Raw genomic sequence first — 16,425 nt, 5'->3', positions numbered from 1 at the left:
TTTCACGAAGTATGTGTCCGGATAACCCAAAGTCTCGATAGTTAGCTCTTGGTCTTCCGGTCGAAAAAATATGTATACATATGGAAATCAATTGCGTCCAATAGGAATTGAACCTATACCAAAGGTTTAGAAGACCTCTGTCCTATCCATTAGACAATGAACGCTTTTCATTCCAATTTTCCTATTTCTTGTTCGGAAAAATAGTTGAACCAATTCCGGGAATTCCGTATTCAAGTCAATGATGCATTACATTAATTATATTCATAAAATTTTTTCTAAAATAATAAAAATCTCAAAATATTTAATTCTATTTTTTTCTTATTTCTTATTATTTTTTTCTTATTTCTTATTAATTTAATAAAAAAATAAAGTAAAAGCGGGTAGCGGGAATCGAACCCGCATCGTTAGCTTGGAAGGCTAGGGGTTATAGTCGACGTTGATTCATCATTTTTAACGTCTCTAATTCAAAACTGAACGTGAAACTTTGGTTTCATTCGGCTCCTTTATGGAAGATGTATAAATTCCTATATTATCAGAGCTTAGGCTAATAACGCGGACCAAGGATTATGATTAGGAGAAATACCATGAAGCATGAATGCATGAATGCATGAATGCTTAGTTATTAGAACTTCTGCCAATGAACTTATGATGCGTGATGGGTGATGATTGACCACTTTTGTTCTCAAGCATAGAATATTCCAACTGCTAGTATATATATAATTATTTATCCTCGTCTGTTTAGCTCATTGGCTCTCGGTAGGAATTACGCTTAAATTTTGTTCGAATCACTGGTCCTGTTGGTCTCCCGATTATCGATTCTTATAAACACCCAGTGTAGTGAATTTTTCTGGATTAGTGTCCACTCATGTCGATCTTCATAGGTAAGTTTTCAATCCTCTTCTGTTGCCAAATATTTAGATTTCATTATAAATAAATCAGTCTTCGTTGAATTATAGTATGATGTGTGGCTAGCCAATTAATATTCTTTCTTGTAATGATATACTTGACTGCTGTTGTTGTTTGAAACCCATTTGATATTATAACTTCTCATATATATTGGAAAGGATAAATATTCATATATGCTTTTGACGAATTGACATGTGTGCATATATCTGTATTTATATGCTTTAATTTGTATTATTTACTTTGATGAAAAATATATGTAAGACTTTGGCTGTTTCCTGGATTTTAGTTATGTGTACATGTACAAGGTTTTGAACATCTCAAGGCTAAAGCAGTAATTGAAATTCTCGTTACTTTCAATTTTTTTTTAGTGTGTTGATCAAATATCATTTCCTTGAGTTTGGGTTCAAAGGTCAATTCTTTCTAATAGTTGAGTATAATATAGATTAGAGGTTAGAACCATGATTTATGGATTGTTTGGAAGTGTTCTGAAATTGTAATTTGAATAAAATGAGTTTGGGTTCTAAAATTGCAGAAAACTTATTTTTTTTTCTGCAGGGAAAAACTATTACTAGTAGCTTACTATAGCTCTTGATTTCCCGGTCCTTGTGAATTCTTTTTGGTCCAATATTATGTATTTGGAGACTAGGCATGCCCATGATTAAATCTATCTGATTTCACTTATTTCCGTTGAGTTTTGATTGTTAAAAATCATGTCCAAAGTTGAGTCACAGAGCTGCCAGATAGCAGCAAGTTCTGCATTTCCAGTTTTGGGTCCCCATTTCATACCTGGCATAAGTTTCAATCTAGAGCTCTGTTTCCTACAAATCTTCAGTGGTTTTAAAGTACACGAAACGAGCTTCAAAACTCCCTTAATTTTGTACCCTTTGGTTCAGTTTTGAGCATTCAAAAGTGAGCGTTAACTTGGTTGATGAAAGCAATTGTTTCTGCAGCTTTTGTGGAGAGATGAGTGTTGTTTTTACCTTACTCTATTCATCGCCCAGTTTCTTTTAAATTACCATTGCCTTGTATCAATGTTGTTATTTGTATTATAAGTTGTACCAAGATTAAGTCTATGCTAGGCATGTTTATAATTTGTAATTAGTTGCTTGTTGCTTAGTAATATCCATTATTGGTGTGTGTTATCATTTGTTCATGCTTTTATAAATTAGATTAGGTTCGGGATTTCCTAGAAACTTTGGAGGGTGTGTTAACAAAGCTAGTTGATACGTGGGACGAAACATATGTGTTTACTATGCAAATCATGGGGGTTGATTTATGATGTGTGGTGATAACAATGCACCATGTAGCAGTGGTACAAGGATGGTCCTGCTTGGTTCATCCGCTTTGAGGGACCATATTATTTATGGATCGCGCTTGGTTAATCCGCGTTGGGCGATCCTTATGGCCATTTATATTTAGGGGTGATCACGCTTGGTAATCCACATTGGGTGATCACTACCTAACAGTTCTATAGGTGTGACTCTGCTTGGTTAATCCGCATTGGGGGGTTACTACCTACTTGGTTATCTTGACCCTACTTGGTTAATCCGCGTTGGGGGGTCACTAGTGGTCTTGCTTGGTTAATCCGCGTTGGGGGACCGTACTATTTATGGATCGTGCTTGGTTAATCCGCGTTGGGCGATCCTTATGGCCATGTATGCTTAAGAGTGCTTATGCTTGGTTAATTCGCGTTGGGTGATCACTTCCTAATAGCTGTGGGAGTGACTCTGTTTGGTTAATTCGCATTAGGGGGTCACTGCCTAATTGGTTACTTTCTCAGGGGTGGCTCTGCTTGGTTAATCCGCGATAGGGGGCCACTTCCTGTTTGGTTACTTATATAGGCTTCGGCCGAACTGGCGTCCCTCTAGTTTTTAATGTATTTATGAACAAAGGTTTTTGAGAATCTTTGTGGTTTGAAATGGAAAAGTCGTTGGATGTCTGGGTGACTCCTTTGGAGTTTTTAGAGACTTGACTATGTTTTTATAATTACAAACTTATATTTGAGGTTTATAAACTGTGGTCGATGGTCCTTCTTTTTATCTAATATCACATACTTGTATTATTGTCATTCACCCAAGCTTCACAGCTTATCCAAGTTCTGATTGGCCAGTGCACCATTCCCATGAGATAGGTACTGATTATACATGTGACAAAGTCAATAATTGGGACATACTTCCCACATCTACCATTGTCTTTGTTATTTCAATCATTTAAGAAGATTTGCAGTTATGCTTTTGATATGAATTGAGAACTATTATCATGGACTCTATCCAGCAGTATATGGAGTGGCCGTAAATGAAACAAGATGTTGACATGGACGAGTGAAACTATAGGTTACAATATATCAAAGGGTTTTTAAGAATTTGGAGGTAGCACCAACTGCAGGTTCAATCAAAATAGAAAGCAATGATTAGAAGAGATTAATGTAAGTGGTCTAAAACACTATATGACAAGTGTATAATTTTATTACTTGCATGAATTCAAAAACATCCTCCCAGCTGAACATATTGGTGATGCTACCTTATTTAAGTATATTGGTTGCACAGCCAAGTCATTCTATTGAGTAAATGTTCACGATGTCCCTGAAGGCTGGTATATATACTGATCATTTAGTCATGACCCACTACTTATGTGTATACGATGAATTGGATAATTTTCCTTGGCTTGACAAAAGCTTCGCCTTTGAATTGTTCTGAAGTTAGCACTAACCACTAAGTAAAACTGTGAATATGGTAGAATAGAGTTAGATAGGCCACCTTAAAATACCTTCAGGATCAAAAGGAGTATGACACCATGAAGGTGAACTCTCTGGAACTCGACCATCAGCAGAGACATTGCATTCCTGTAAATCATAATTTCTCATATGGCACTAGTCACTCACATGAAGAGTATATAATAAGTACGCAAGGCTAAGCTACCTTCAGGTTCCTGTAAACAGGTTTCAAATATAGATGATCAAAACCCAGAATATAACGATCAATCATCCTAGCCGAATTACAGGCAGGTCCAAGATCTCCTCTTACAGAACATTTCACCTACATTAACATTGTTGATGCACAAAACCGGAGGTCTTGGAACAACAGAAAGTGTCAGGTTTTGTAACCTTCGCTTGGTTGCTTCGGTCACTAGTGAGGATAAGTACGTAAATGAATAGAGACAGAGAAGCAAACACAGGATGTACGTGGTTCACCCAGATTGGCTACGTCCACGGAGTAGAGGAGTTCTTATTAGTAGTGAAGGGCTTACACAAGTACAAGGGATCAAGCTCTCAATTTAGTGAGTTCTTGTGAATGATTTAACACAAATGGCATTAGGCAATATTGTGGGGGAATGACCCCTATTTATAGAAAAACTTGTAGCTTTGTCACATTGACATGTGTCATGTTGTGATTGGTTCTTGATGTCGATACGTGCTGCGTTCTGATTGGCTTCTAATCTTGACACGTGTCGAGTAGTGATTGGCCTCCTGGTCGGAGGGGAACTCTTCTAGGTCCTTGACAGTATAGCGTTGGCCGGTGCTCGGTAGTTTCGGGATTGGTCAAGTATGGTACAAACAGTGCTCCCCTAAGTTCCCGAGTGAGGGAAACTCCTCGGTTGGGGACTTGCAAGATCCAATCCCTTGAGTAATCACGAAACTTCTAAGTACCGAAGTGTGGTCTGATCTTCATCTGCCCTTCTCTGGAAGTACCTTTCCTCCATCCGGGAATGGTGTATTTAGCTGATGTTGACGCACAAGGTAATGTATCAATTTCACTTGAAGCTTACTTGTAGTTTCGGGCTTGGTCAAGTGCGATACAAACCCTATAGTAGGAGTCCCCCAAGTCGCCGAGCTAGGAGATCTGCCGAAAGAGGTGACAGACAAGGTAAGCAGTCAAACTTCCAAGTAAGCAACCCAGGAGCAGAGGTTTGACTTCGGCTTCCGGTTGATTGTTCTCATTCTCCTTGTCTCTCATTCAACTGCCAGGATAAGGAGAAGCAAATGGATAAGAGATGATATGAGATACTTTTGCTTTTGAAGAAGTAACTTTCCACAGGCTTATTCTTGAACTGTGCTGGAGGGTTTTCTGGTGCCCTTCAGAGTATAAGGCCGACTCAAAAATTTGAGGGTCAAAACAAGTCCATCAAATCTAGAGTACGTTCGACCTTGATGATATGGGATACTATTGCTGTTGACGGAATAATGAATGTGGTATGGAAAGGTGTCGTGCTGTAGTGATCTGTTTCAGCCCACCGTTGAACCTTCTGCTTCAATCTTTTGCAAGGCAGAAGTGGTGTGCAACCTTTGCATTTAAATGGTCCTTCAGAACATTCCTTCATAGTGACTCATTCACGCTTGGCAGCTTCAGTGTAAAGAGCCAATATCTGATCAACTGTCATGAGGTATTTGCCGGTGGAATTCATGACCTTGACAGCAGTTGAGGATGAGTACTCGAGAGCAATGCTAAGTAAGCGACCAGGCAAAGGCTCCAGGCAGTCAGTTCCAAATTGGAAGTTTGATTTCAGGTTCCGACTGACTGCTCTCTTTCTCCTTGTCCTGCAGGTGTGGACAAGGACAAAGACAAAGACAGGGAGAAAGCATGATATGGGATACTCTTGCTTTCGACCCTGATGATATGAGATACTCTTGTTCTTGGTGTGGCTTATTTGCTGAGGTATTATCGGGGGGAAATAAAGCTGAGTATTTCGAGAGGTTATGTTGAGGGTGCCTTTTCGAATGCGAGAAAGGGTTGAGCATTTTTGCAGGTTTGCCTGTCCGTTGAGGAGGGAGGTCAATGTATATAGGGATTTCCCAATAACAAGTAGTAATGCTATTCCTTTACCCTTCTTGGTCACAGCAATGTAGTGGGAGCTGCCAGCTTCACGTGTTTTAATTTTGTCAGAGCACTTTGAAAAAGTGGTATGTGGTATCTGGAAAGCTGATATTACGTGTGAAGATTACAGACAAGCTTTATCTAAGGAAATCTGGCTCTCGAAGTTCTGAGAGTTGTGCCTCTTCGGTTTTCGAACAATCCCGTCGAGGATCTGACTCTCGAGATTCGGAAAGCGGTGCTACTCCGGTTTTTGAGAAAGTAATTATGTTGGGAGTCTTTTCTCGAATGTGAGTAAAGGTTGGATGTTCTTGCCAACCTGTCTTGCCGCAAAACACGGAGGTCGACACACATAGGGACTTTCCAGTTGTCAAGCAGTGGTGCTGTTCCTTTACCCTTATGGGTAATAGTAGGGTAGCTGGAACTTCGAAATTCTCGTGCCTAAACTTTGTCAGAGATCTTTGACAAAGTTATATGTGGTACCCGAGGAGTTGATGGTGCATATGGAGAGCGGTGATTGAACAGTAAGATTCACGTGCTTTCTACTTCACCAGAAATCTTCGACAGATTGCCCGTAATTTCCGCAAAGCTGAGTGTGCATGTGACAGATGCTGACGAGGCTGAAAAAGCAGGTGCTTCTTCGATTTCTGAGATCGGCCCTCGTGGTCTCTGAGCAGCCCAGCTTTTGAGAAAGCAAACGCCTCTTCGATTTCTGAGATCGGCCCTCGTGGTCTCTGAGCAGCCCAGCTTTTGAGAAAGCAAACGCCTCTTCGATTTCTGAAGCTCCGTCGAGTGCAGATTTTTATAGAGGCTGGCATTAAGTTCCACAGCACACTTGAATCTCTACCAGTAGAAGCTCATTTCTTGCACTTCTAAGATCTTGATTTGTCTGACCTCTTCCTTCTTCAACACATTTGAAAATGTCTGGACCCTCCGACCGTCGTTTTGACTTGAACCTTGGAGAAGAGACAGCCACGCCTTCTCCAGACAACATATGGCGCCCATCCTTCATATCCCCTACTGGTCCTCTTACCGTTGGGGATTCTGTGATGAAGAATGATATGACCGCTGCAGTGGTGGCCAGGAACCTTCTCACTCCCAAAGATAACAGACTACTTTCCAAACGGTCTGATGAGTTGGCTGTTAAGGACTCTCTGGCTCTTAGTGTTCAGTGTGCAGGTTCTGTGTCTAATATGGCCCAACGCCTATTTGCTAGAACCCGCCAAGTTGAATCATTAGCTGCTGAAGTGATGAGTCTCAAACAGGAGATTAGAGGGCTCAAGCATGAGAATAAGCAGTTGCACCGGCTCGCCCATGACTATGCTACAAACATGAAGAGGAAACTTGACCAGATGAAGGAATCTGATGGTAAGGTTTTACTTGATCATCAGCGGTTTGTGGGTTTGTTCCAAAGGCATTTATTGCCTTCGTCCTCTAGGGTTGTACCTGGTAATGAAGCTTCAAATGATGAACCTCCAATGCCTCCTCCTTCTGGGGTTTTGTCAAGTACTGAGGCTCCGGATAACCACCCTCCGGTGCTTTCTCTTTCTGGGGCTCTACCGACTGCTGAGACTTCCCCTAAGCAACCTTTGTGAAGGCTCCCTTTTGTTTGTTTATTTTGACTCATGTATATGTACATATTTGTGGCTTATCGAAAATATTAATAAATAAGCTTTGCTTCATTTCAACATATTGTGTTAAATACACCAAAGCCTTCTTCATAAAGTTCTTTGAATTTTTGCTTTTGTTGAAACCTGTATTGTTGAAGCTTTGTGAGTGAAGCATGTAGTTTGAGGTAGTGTTCCCTTAATTTCCCGAGTGAGGAAAACTTCTCGGTTGGAGACTTGAAAAATCCAAGTCACTGAGTAGTCACGAACTTTTGAGTACCAAGGCGTAGTAGCATATGGTGGGAGTCCCCCAAGTCTCTAGTCGAGGGAGTTGACGAATGAGGTGTCTTGCTAATAGTCCATGTCGTAAGTACCAAAACTTCATTCTTTTGTTTTCTAAGTGGTAGCCCCGGACTTTTTCTTCATATATTTTGTTTATGAAGGTTGCTAGGCCCGAATAAGTGGAATTGCAGAAGGTGTAACGGTTGGTAGCTGTTTTATGGAAAGCCATCTGACTACGATAGTCTTGCACATGATGACTATAGGGAGATACACACACATACTGCTATGATAAAGGGTGTAACCGTTGGTGCATTACAATCATAATGGAAGCATCACAATGATGGAAGCATCACAATGATGAAAGCATCATAATGATGAAAGCATCATAATGATGAAAACACCATAATGATGAAACATCATAATGATGTTTCTTTGGTGGAATTGTTTTTCATTTCCCCTAACACCCTGAATTGGTTTTCAATATAAGACCATCATCTGTAGCTCGAATCACAAAGTTGGCTTCATGAAAGTTGTTCTTTAATTCCTTAACTACAACATATCCAAATTTGAGAGCCATCAGATCAGTACAACTCTAGAAATTCAGGTACGACGAGTGATTGTTCATCATTTGTCTGTCAACACGTCAGACCTGTTGTGAGCTTCAAAAACTCCATTTTCTCTTGCTTAGATCAACAAACTTTCTTCAGCGAAGTTGTTCCTTAACTTGTGAACTACAACATATCCAAAATTGAGATCCCTCGGAGCTGTATAACTCAAGAAATTCAGGTATGATGAATGACTGGTTATTATTTTTCTGTCAACCCGTCAGATTTGTTGTGAGCTTCGAAACTCCATTTTCTATTGTTCAGATCAGCATGCTTTCTTCATTGAAGTTGTTCCTCATCGTCTCTTTCATAACATATCAAAAATTCAGAATGAACTAATGGTTAAATATTTCCAGATCTTCGAAACATCACAGCAGCTTCGAAATCTGCAAGAATCCGACTGTCATGCTTGGAGCTTCAACACTTTAATTTCCGTGGCTCAAACAGAAATGGTTCCTTCTTGAAAGTTGTTCATCTGCTCAAGAACTAGAGGGTGTCCAAAATTCAGCTCCATTGGAGAGAAGCAGCAGCTGCAAAAATTTGATAGAGAAAAGGAGGCGAAGCTTTGTTGGATTTCTAGGCTGGGGAAGATTCCAGTTTTTGTAGCAACTTCAGTACTGGTGAATTGCTTGTATTTTTGTCCATAACTAAATTTTGGACTTTGAATTATTATTTGATCTATCATAATATGTTTGGGAACATATATAAGTGAATAAATAAGAAGGAAGATTTTGGGCCCTTGTGGGTGTAAAACAAAAAATGTTTAGGTTTTGTGAACAAAATTTGTTTATTTGGAGCAAGGTTTTGTGTTGAAGCTTTGTAGGTGAAGCTTTGGTGTTGAAGCTTTCTAGGTGAAGCTTTGATGGTGAAGCTTTGTAGATGAAGCTTTGTAGATGAAGTTTTCTAGGTGAAGCTTTGATGGTGAAGCTTTGATGGTGAAAGTATGTAGATGAAGCTTTCTAGGTGAAGCTTTTTTAGGTGAAGCTTTGTAGGTGAAGCTTTTTTAAGTGAAGCTTTGGGCCCTTGTGAAGCTTTGGAGGTGAAGCTTTTCGGGTGAAGCTTTTTTGGGTGAAGCTTTGTGGGTGAAGCTTTTGAGGTGAAGCTTTGTGGGTGAAGCTTTGGAGGTGAAGCTTTTCGGGTGAAGCTTTTTTGGGTGAAGCTTTGTGGGTGAAGCTTTGGAGGTGAAGCTTTTCGGGTGAAGCTTTTTGGATGAAGCTGTTTTTTTTTTTTTTTTTTTTTTTTTTTTTTTTTTTGGCGCTTGACACGGTCTTCATTTGCTTGTTTTGTAGTGACTGTGGAAGACGGATTGCTTTCTGATTGAGAAGGGTTCCGGCATCGCTTTGCACCATCTTCATGTGGGTAATATAGGAACTTCCTTATGTTTTGATCATGCATGTAGTGATAGAATTTGTTTCTTCTTATTGTAGATGTCAGAGCCTGGAAGTTCTAGTGATGAGGGCTCTTCTAGATTTAGCTCTAAGTCTGAGTCTGCAATGTCGGAGTCTTCAGGGTCTTTGTTAGAGTCCGGTACTAGAGAAACATTGGATGATCTTCCCAACCGTCAAACTTTAGCTATTGCTAGTTCTTCCTCCATGGCGTTGGGTGAGGGGGTTGTTTTTGATGCCATACCCATAGTTCGCTCTGAGTTCACAGCAGACCATCTAAAGAATAACTTGTTAGATAATGAGAAGCAGGTTGAGGCGCTAAGGCAGTCATGTAATATCCCTCGTAGTGTAGGGATACGTTTGGTACATGATGAAGAATGGCCTTCTGAGCCTCCCCAGGGTCATGTTATGTTCTACACCCAGATATTACTGACTTTAGGGGTGAGACTACCTTTACATCCGTGGTTGCAAAAGATGTTATCTTTGATCGGATATGCACCTGGGCAACTCAATCCTGGTTTCTGGGATACTTTGATTGGATTTTATATCATTTGGATGGAGTGTGGGTTGTGTGAGCCTTCCTTCCATCAGTGGCGTTACTGTTACAAGATGCGCCCAGCAAAATCATGCACTGGTTATGCCGAGTGTGCATGTCGGAGTGAGAGAGAGCGTATTGTGTATGGTAAGAAAAAGGCATACTACACATGGAAAAACCGTTGGTGCTTTCTGTATAATGATTGGGAGTATGATAAGGGTGTCACGCCTGAGCGACGTGTGCTTACTCACTTCCAGACTGTAGGTTGTAACTTATCAACCGTTCGTACTATTTGCTATTTGTTGTGGTCTTTTCTTGCTTCTAACACTTTGCTTCATGTAGTGACGCGGGGCACCATCCAACTGTTTGGGCATGAGCTATCTGACATAGAGAAGGTGTTGAGGGTGCCCAAAGAGGATAGACACTTAAGCAAGCTACGACCCTTATTTCGTCGGTACGGTTTCCAACCCTTAGTTTCCGAGAGCCAGGGACGATCGAGTAAGTTGTATCCTTCATGTAAACTTAGCTCAATTCCTTACTTTATTTGGAAAGTTGTATTTCTTATTTTGATTTTCCTTATGCAGTGGAGAAGGTAAGCAAGAAAACAGGGACTAGCACCCATAAAAGGAAAGCACCAGTGTTAGTTCCTTCGGAAGACATCCTACCGCATAAGAAAATTCATAAGTTCCGAGGGGAACCATCCGTTAGACCTAAGTCCCAAGATGGGGTCCTTAAGGGGCCTGCCTTTAGGAAGACTGGAGTCGAGGCCGTTGATAATGCTGCTGCCGTAGTTGCAGGAGAAGGGAGCCGACTGTTGCCTCATCCTCTTACTATGGAGCACACTGTCCAGGAAAGTGATCCTGGTTCCCGCCATGAGGGGAAAGGCAAGGAAAGAGCTGGCAGTGTCCCGTGGAAGGACTTGAGGGTTGCCACGCGGCCAAAGGATTTTGGGGATATCAACAATTGCTTGGCAGGGCGTCGATTCGCCTTCGATGAGCTCGGAGAGCCCTTAGCTAAGGATGAATCGGATTGCGACCGAATGTTGAAGCTGTCTTCATATGTGAGTGTTACTTTGTCATTTCCTTACTTTTTCCTCTTTATTATCATTATTTAGGTAGTGATGATCGTCTTGCCATGCAGGTCATGGCCGAGTATCACGACAGACTGCAAGAGGTTGAGCGGTACAAGGCAAAACTGAAGGAGAATAAGCAGCTTGTGGACGAGGCCCGAAGGAATAAGGGACTTTTGACTCAGGCTCTCCAACTGAAGGACGAAACCATGGAGAGCTTGAAAAGGCGAAATGGTGAGAACCTAAGGCTTAAGAAATTGTTTGAGGCAACTAAAAAACAGTTGGAGGTGGCTACCTTGGAAGTATCCAAGGTTAGGGGAGAATTGGATGGTGCCTTAGTTGAGATTTCTGAACTGGAGAAGAGCATTCCAAATGAAAGGGAGGCTACTGTGCAAGAATACTTAAGTTCTTCGACCTTTCATCTTGCTATTAAACCCTACTGTGCTCAAGAAGCTCGCTTTGAAAAAAGGAAATGGATGGCCGTCCTTGATCGTTATGATGATGGGAGCATTCTTCGAAAATACCACGAAGATATAGATGAGCATCATCGAAAGGGCGAGACATTTGTCCTTGCTGTTGATCCTAGCAGCGAAGATGAGTCTGATAATGAAGGTAGTGCTGATGCACAGACTCAGCATGGTGAAGAGGATCTTGGGGATGCAGAGGATGATGGTAGGACGCGGAGTGATACTGCCAGGGGTTCGGCTTCAGATGAGAATGAATAGCAGTGTCTTTACTATCTGCATGTATTCTGGATGTAGTAGTCTGATGTGTGTATAACATGTGCCCATGTTATAAGCTTGAGAGTTTTGGATTTTAGGTGTTTATGAGTGTTTGCACTATTATTAATGCATGTTTGGCTATGTATGAATAGATCTATTGTTTGGATATAAGCCATTGTTTGGTTGTTCCTTTCTTTGTATAGTCTTGTCGACACATACTTAGATTTTGTTTCGTGTTGGATATATCTGCTTTGAGGTTTCAACACTTGAGTGTTCCCTTGCTAGGAATGTAAAAGAGTGAGGGCTGAGTTGGCTAAATTACCTCTTTATTGAATTCATTGCCAAATGGCCTTCATTACATAGGATGCCGAACGGCTATAGCTCAACACTTGTACATCGTGAGTCTATTTGTAGTAGTACTTCAAGTGATCAGCGTTCCATGGATGGCCAAGGGTCTTGCCATCGGAGCTTCTAAGTGTGTAAGAGCCAGGGCGACTGATGCCAATGACTTCATACGGTCCATCCCAGTTTGGACTAAGTGTGCCTTCACTCGGGACTCTGTCGCAGAGTAATCTTTTCTTTAAGACCCAGTCTCCTATTTTGAAAGAACGAAGCTTGACCCTAGAGTCATAATAGTTGGAGATGCGCTGCTTGTAGGCGACATTCCTCAAGTGAGCTTGGTTTCTGTGTTCCTCAACTAAATCCAAGTTGAGGGTGAGTTGTTTGTCATTTTCACTTTGAATGTAGTTCTGGACTCGGAATGTTGCTTGCTCGAGCTCAACAGGGACAACCGCCTCTGTGCCAAAGGCAAGTGAGAATGGAGTTTCTCCTGTTGAAGTCCGATATGAAGTGCGATATGACCAAAGAACTTGGGGTACAAATTCTGGCCAACAGCCTTTAGCTTTGTCCAAGCTGGTTTTCAAAATGCGCTTGATTATTTTGTTGATGGCCTCAACTTGTCCATTAGACTGGGGATGAGCTGGAGAGGCAAAGCATAAGCTGATGTTGAACTTAGAGCAGAACAACCTGAACTTCTTGTTGTCAAACTGTCGCCCATTGTCAGTGACTATCGCATTGGGAATGCCGAATCTACAAAGGATGTTCTTCCACACGAAGTCTTCTATCTTTGCCTCAGTAATGGTTGCCAAGGGTTCTACTTCGGCCCACTTTGTGAAGTAGTCCACTGCAACGACTGCGTAACAGACTTTGCCCTTCCCTGCCGGCATTGGGCCGATCAAATCAAGTCCCCACTGGGCGAAGGGCCAAGGGCTGATCATAGGAGTAAGAGGCTCTGGAGGGGAATGAGGAATAGTTGCATATCGTTGACATTTGTCACATGAGCGGGATACTTTGATGGCATCCTGGTGGAGTGTTGGCCAGTAATATCCTTGGCGAAAAGTCTTGTGTGCTAGGGACCGAGATCCAGCATGATCTCCACAGACTCCCTCATGTATTTCCCGAAGGACGATTTCCGCCTCGGCAGGCGTAAGACACCTTAAGTATGGCAGGCTAAAACCTCGCTTATAGAGTTGATCATTGATGATCAGGTAGCGGGTAGACTTGTATCGAATTTGCTTAGCCTGGACTTTATCATTTGGGAGGGTGCCATGAGCAAGGAAATTATAGATCGGGGTGATCCAACTATCCCCCTGTTGTAAGTTGCATACTTCTGCGGCCATGGTGCTTGGTGTTGCCAACAGTTCGACATGAATTTTTCTTCCAATCTTGTCTTCCACAGCTGAGGCGAGGCGAGCCAGGGCGTCTGCATGACTGTTTGCCGCTCGAGGAACTTGGGTGATCTGGTAGTGGAAGTGCTTGAGCAAAAGTTGTGTTTGCGCAAGATATGCTGCCATGGAGCTGTCCTTAGCATCAAAGTTGTTGGTAACCTGGTTGACCACTAATTGGGAGTCACTGAAAATATCAATTTGTTTAACCCCGAGGTGTTTGGCCAAACGTAATCCTGCCAGAAGGGCTTCATACTCGGCCTCATTGTTTGATGCCTTGAATTTGAAACGAAGAGCATACTCCATTGCTACTTTGTCGGGCGTAGTCAAGACTAGTCCCGCTCCACAGCCCTGTTGGTTGGATGAGCCATCAACATACAGACTCCATGCTGAGGTCGTTGATTCTACCTTCTGAGCTTCCGGGGGTAATGAAGCCACTGCTTCAGGTGTAGAAGCAATGTCAACCGGATATGTGAAGTCGGCAATGAAATCTGCTACTGCTTGACCTTTTTCGGCTGGTTTTGGTTGGTAGGAGATGTCAAACTCACCCAATGCTATCGCCCATTTGATCATTCGCCCAGACGTGTCAGGACTCTGGAGTATCTGTCGAAGAGGGTGATTGGTAAGCACAATGATGGCGTGTGCTTGGAAATAAGGGCGAAGTTTCTGAGCAGACATGACCAATGCTAGAGCTAATTTCTCAATGTTGGAGTATCGTGTCTCCGCATCTTGTAGGGCTTTGCTAGCGTAGTAGACAGGTCGCTCAATATTCCCATCCTTTCGAATGAGAACGGAACTTACGGCTGAAGCTGATACCGATAGGTAGATAATGAGAATGTCTCCTACCTCGGGCTTGGAGAGTAGAGGGGCTTTACTCATGTACTCCTTGAGGTTTTTGAATGCCTCGGCACATTCATCAGTCCATGTAATGTACTTCCTACTTCCCTTAAGTGCTTTAAAAAAGGGAGCACATTTGTCTGTGGCCTTAGAAATGAACCTGGTTAAGGCTGCCACCTTGCCAGTAAGGCTCTGGATGTCCTTTGAAGTTACCGGTTCCTTCATGTCGATGATTGCTTTGATCTTCTCGGGATTAGCTTCAATGCCTCGTTGGCTAATCATGAAACCTAAGAATTTGCCAGAGCCTACGCCGAAGGCACATTTGTTGGGGTTTAACCTCATTCGATACCTCTTCAAAATAGTGAAAGTTTCAGATAGGTTGGTGATGTGTTGGTCAGCATGTTTGCTCTTGACTAACATATCATCAACGTAAACTTCCATGCTCTTCCCAATCTGCTCGGCGAACATTGAGTTGACTAGTCTCTGATAAGTCGCTCCTGCATTCTTTAGGCCGAAAGGCATGACTTTATAGCAGTATAGTCCTCTGTCGGTAGTGAAGGCTGTGTGTTCTTGATCCGAAGGGTTCATGAGGATTTGGTTGTATCCTGAGTAAGCATCCATGAAGCTCAGGAGTTCACACCCGGCCGTAGAGTCTATAAGTCTGTCAATAAGAGGAAGAGGGAAGCTATCTTTCGGACACCCTTTGTTTAGGTCGGTGTAGTCAACACACATTCTCCACAAGACCTTTTGAAGCAAAAGACTTTCTTTGGTCGGATTTTTCTTAACAAGGACCACATTTGCTACCCATGTCAGGTAATTGACTTTGCGGACAAAGCCTATGCCTTTGAGTTTTTCAACTTCTGCTTTCATTGCCTCGTATCGTTCAGCGTCATAAGATCTTCGCTTCTGTCTCACCGGCTTGATCTTGGGGTCAATACTCAAACGATGACAGATGACATCGGGAGAGATGCCTGGCATGTCCTCGTATGACCAGGCGAAGACTTCAGTGTTCTCTTTCAAAAAAGATATCAATGCTAACCGAAGGGGTGGTGACAATGTGGTGCCAATCTTCACCATGCGATCTGGATAATCTCTTGAGATAGGTACCTTCTCCAACTCTTCAGCAGGTTGGGCTTGCTGGGTGAAAGAGTCATCTCGAGGATCATCGGGTTGATTGTTGCTATCAGGAAGATCCAAGTTCGCTTCATCTAGGCTGGTCTTTGTGACTTGGTCATGTACAGACAGGGTTTCCTTGGGTCCGGGCAAGTGTTGTTGCTTAACTGAAGTGTTGTAACATGATCGTGCACTAAGCTGATCTCCTCTGATGTAGCCGTTGCCATGGGGGGTTGGAAATTTCATCAACAGCATATGCGTGGATACCATAGCCTTGAGATCATTGATGCCTGTGCGCCCAAAGATGACATTGTATGTCGTTGGGCAGTCAACCACTAGGAAGTTAGTGGTAATGGTAGCCGTGTAAGGGCCTGTACCAATAGTAAAGGGTAAATGTATGCTCCCTAAGGGTTGCACGATATCACCGGAGAAGCTTATCAGAGGAGAAATCGAGCGATCGAGCAAGTGTTCAGCTACACTGAGCGCCCTGAAAGCTTCGGCAAACATGATATTGACCGAAGCCCCTGTGTCTACGAGGATTCGTCGAACATCAAAGTTGGCTATGTGAGCCTCCACGATCAATGGGTCGTTATGAGGGTAGATGATGCCTCTTTCTTCCTCAGGGTAGAAACATATCGGATCCCAGTTAGGTTTTTTATACTTCCCTCCCCTGATGTCTTCCACGTGAAACACTTGGTGACCAGGCCTCAGACTTCGTTCACTGTTTTTCATGGCCCTATTGGAAGATTCAGATATGGGTGTGCCGCCGCTTATGGAATATATGACATTCACCTGGCGTTGGTTACGGTTATCCCTTTGAGGGTGAAGAAGG

The 16,425-nt window shown here is 42.5% G+C and overlaps 1 protein-coding gene and 1 non-coding gene across 2 annotated transcripts; one reads left to right on the top strand and one right to left on the bottom strand.

Moving 5' to 3' along the window:
- Positions 1–92: 92 nt before the first annotated feature.
- On the bottom strand, positions 93–164 carry TRNAR-UCU (transfer RNA arginine (anticodon UCU)). The gene has a single exon. It is a non-coding gene; the product is annotated as a tRNA-Arg (tRNA).
- A 9,538-nt stretch (positions 165–9,702) lies between these two features.
- LOC126622344 (uncharacterized) lies at positions 9,703–12,277 on the top strand. Its single transcript, XM_050291046.1, has 3 exons — positions 9,703–10,626; positions 10,713–11,188; positions 11,269–12,277. Exons 1-3 carry the CDS (start codon positions 9,801–9,803, stop codon positions 11,920–11,922), a joined length of 1,956 nt encoding a protein of 651 aa, XP_050147003.1. The 5' UTR covers positions 9,703–9,800; the 3' UTR covers positions 11,923–12,277.
- The last annotated feature ends 4,148 nt before the right edge of the window (positions 12,278–16,425 follow it).

Source organism: Malus sylvestris, chromosome 1 (assembly GCF_916048215.2).
Source record: "Malus sylvestris chromosome 1, drMalSylv7.2, whole genome shotgun sequence".
In the NCBI taxonomy this organism is placed as follows: domain Eukaryota; kingdom Viridiplantae; phylum Streptophyta; class Magnoliopsida; order Rosales; family Rosaceae; genus Malus; species Malus sylvestris.
The sequence above is the reverse complement of the archived record's forward strand: the minus strand, read 5'-3'. Positions and strand labels throughout refer to the sequence as shown.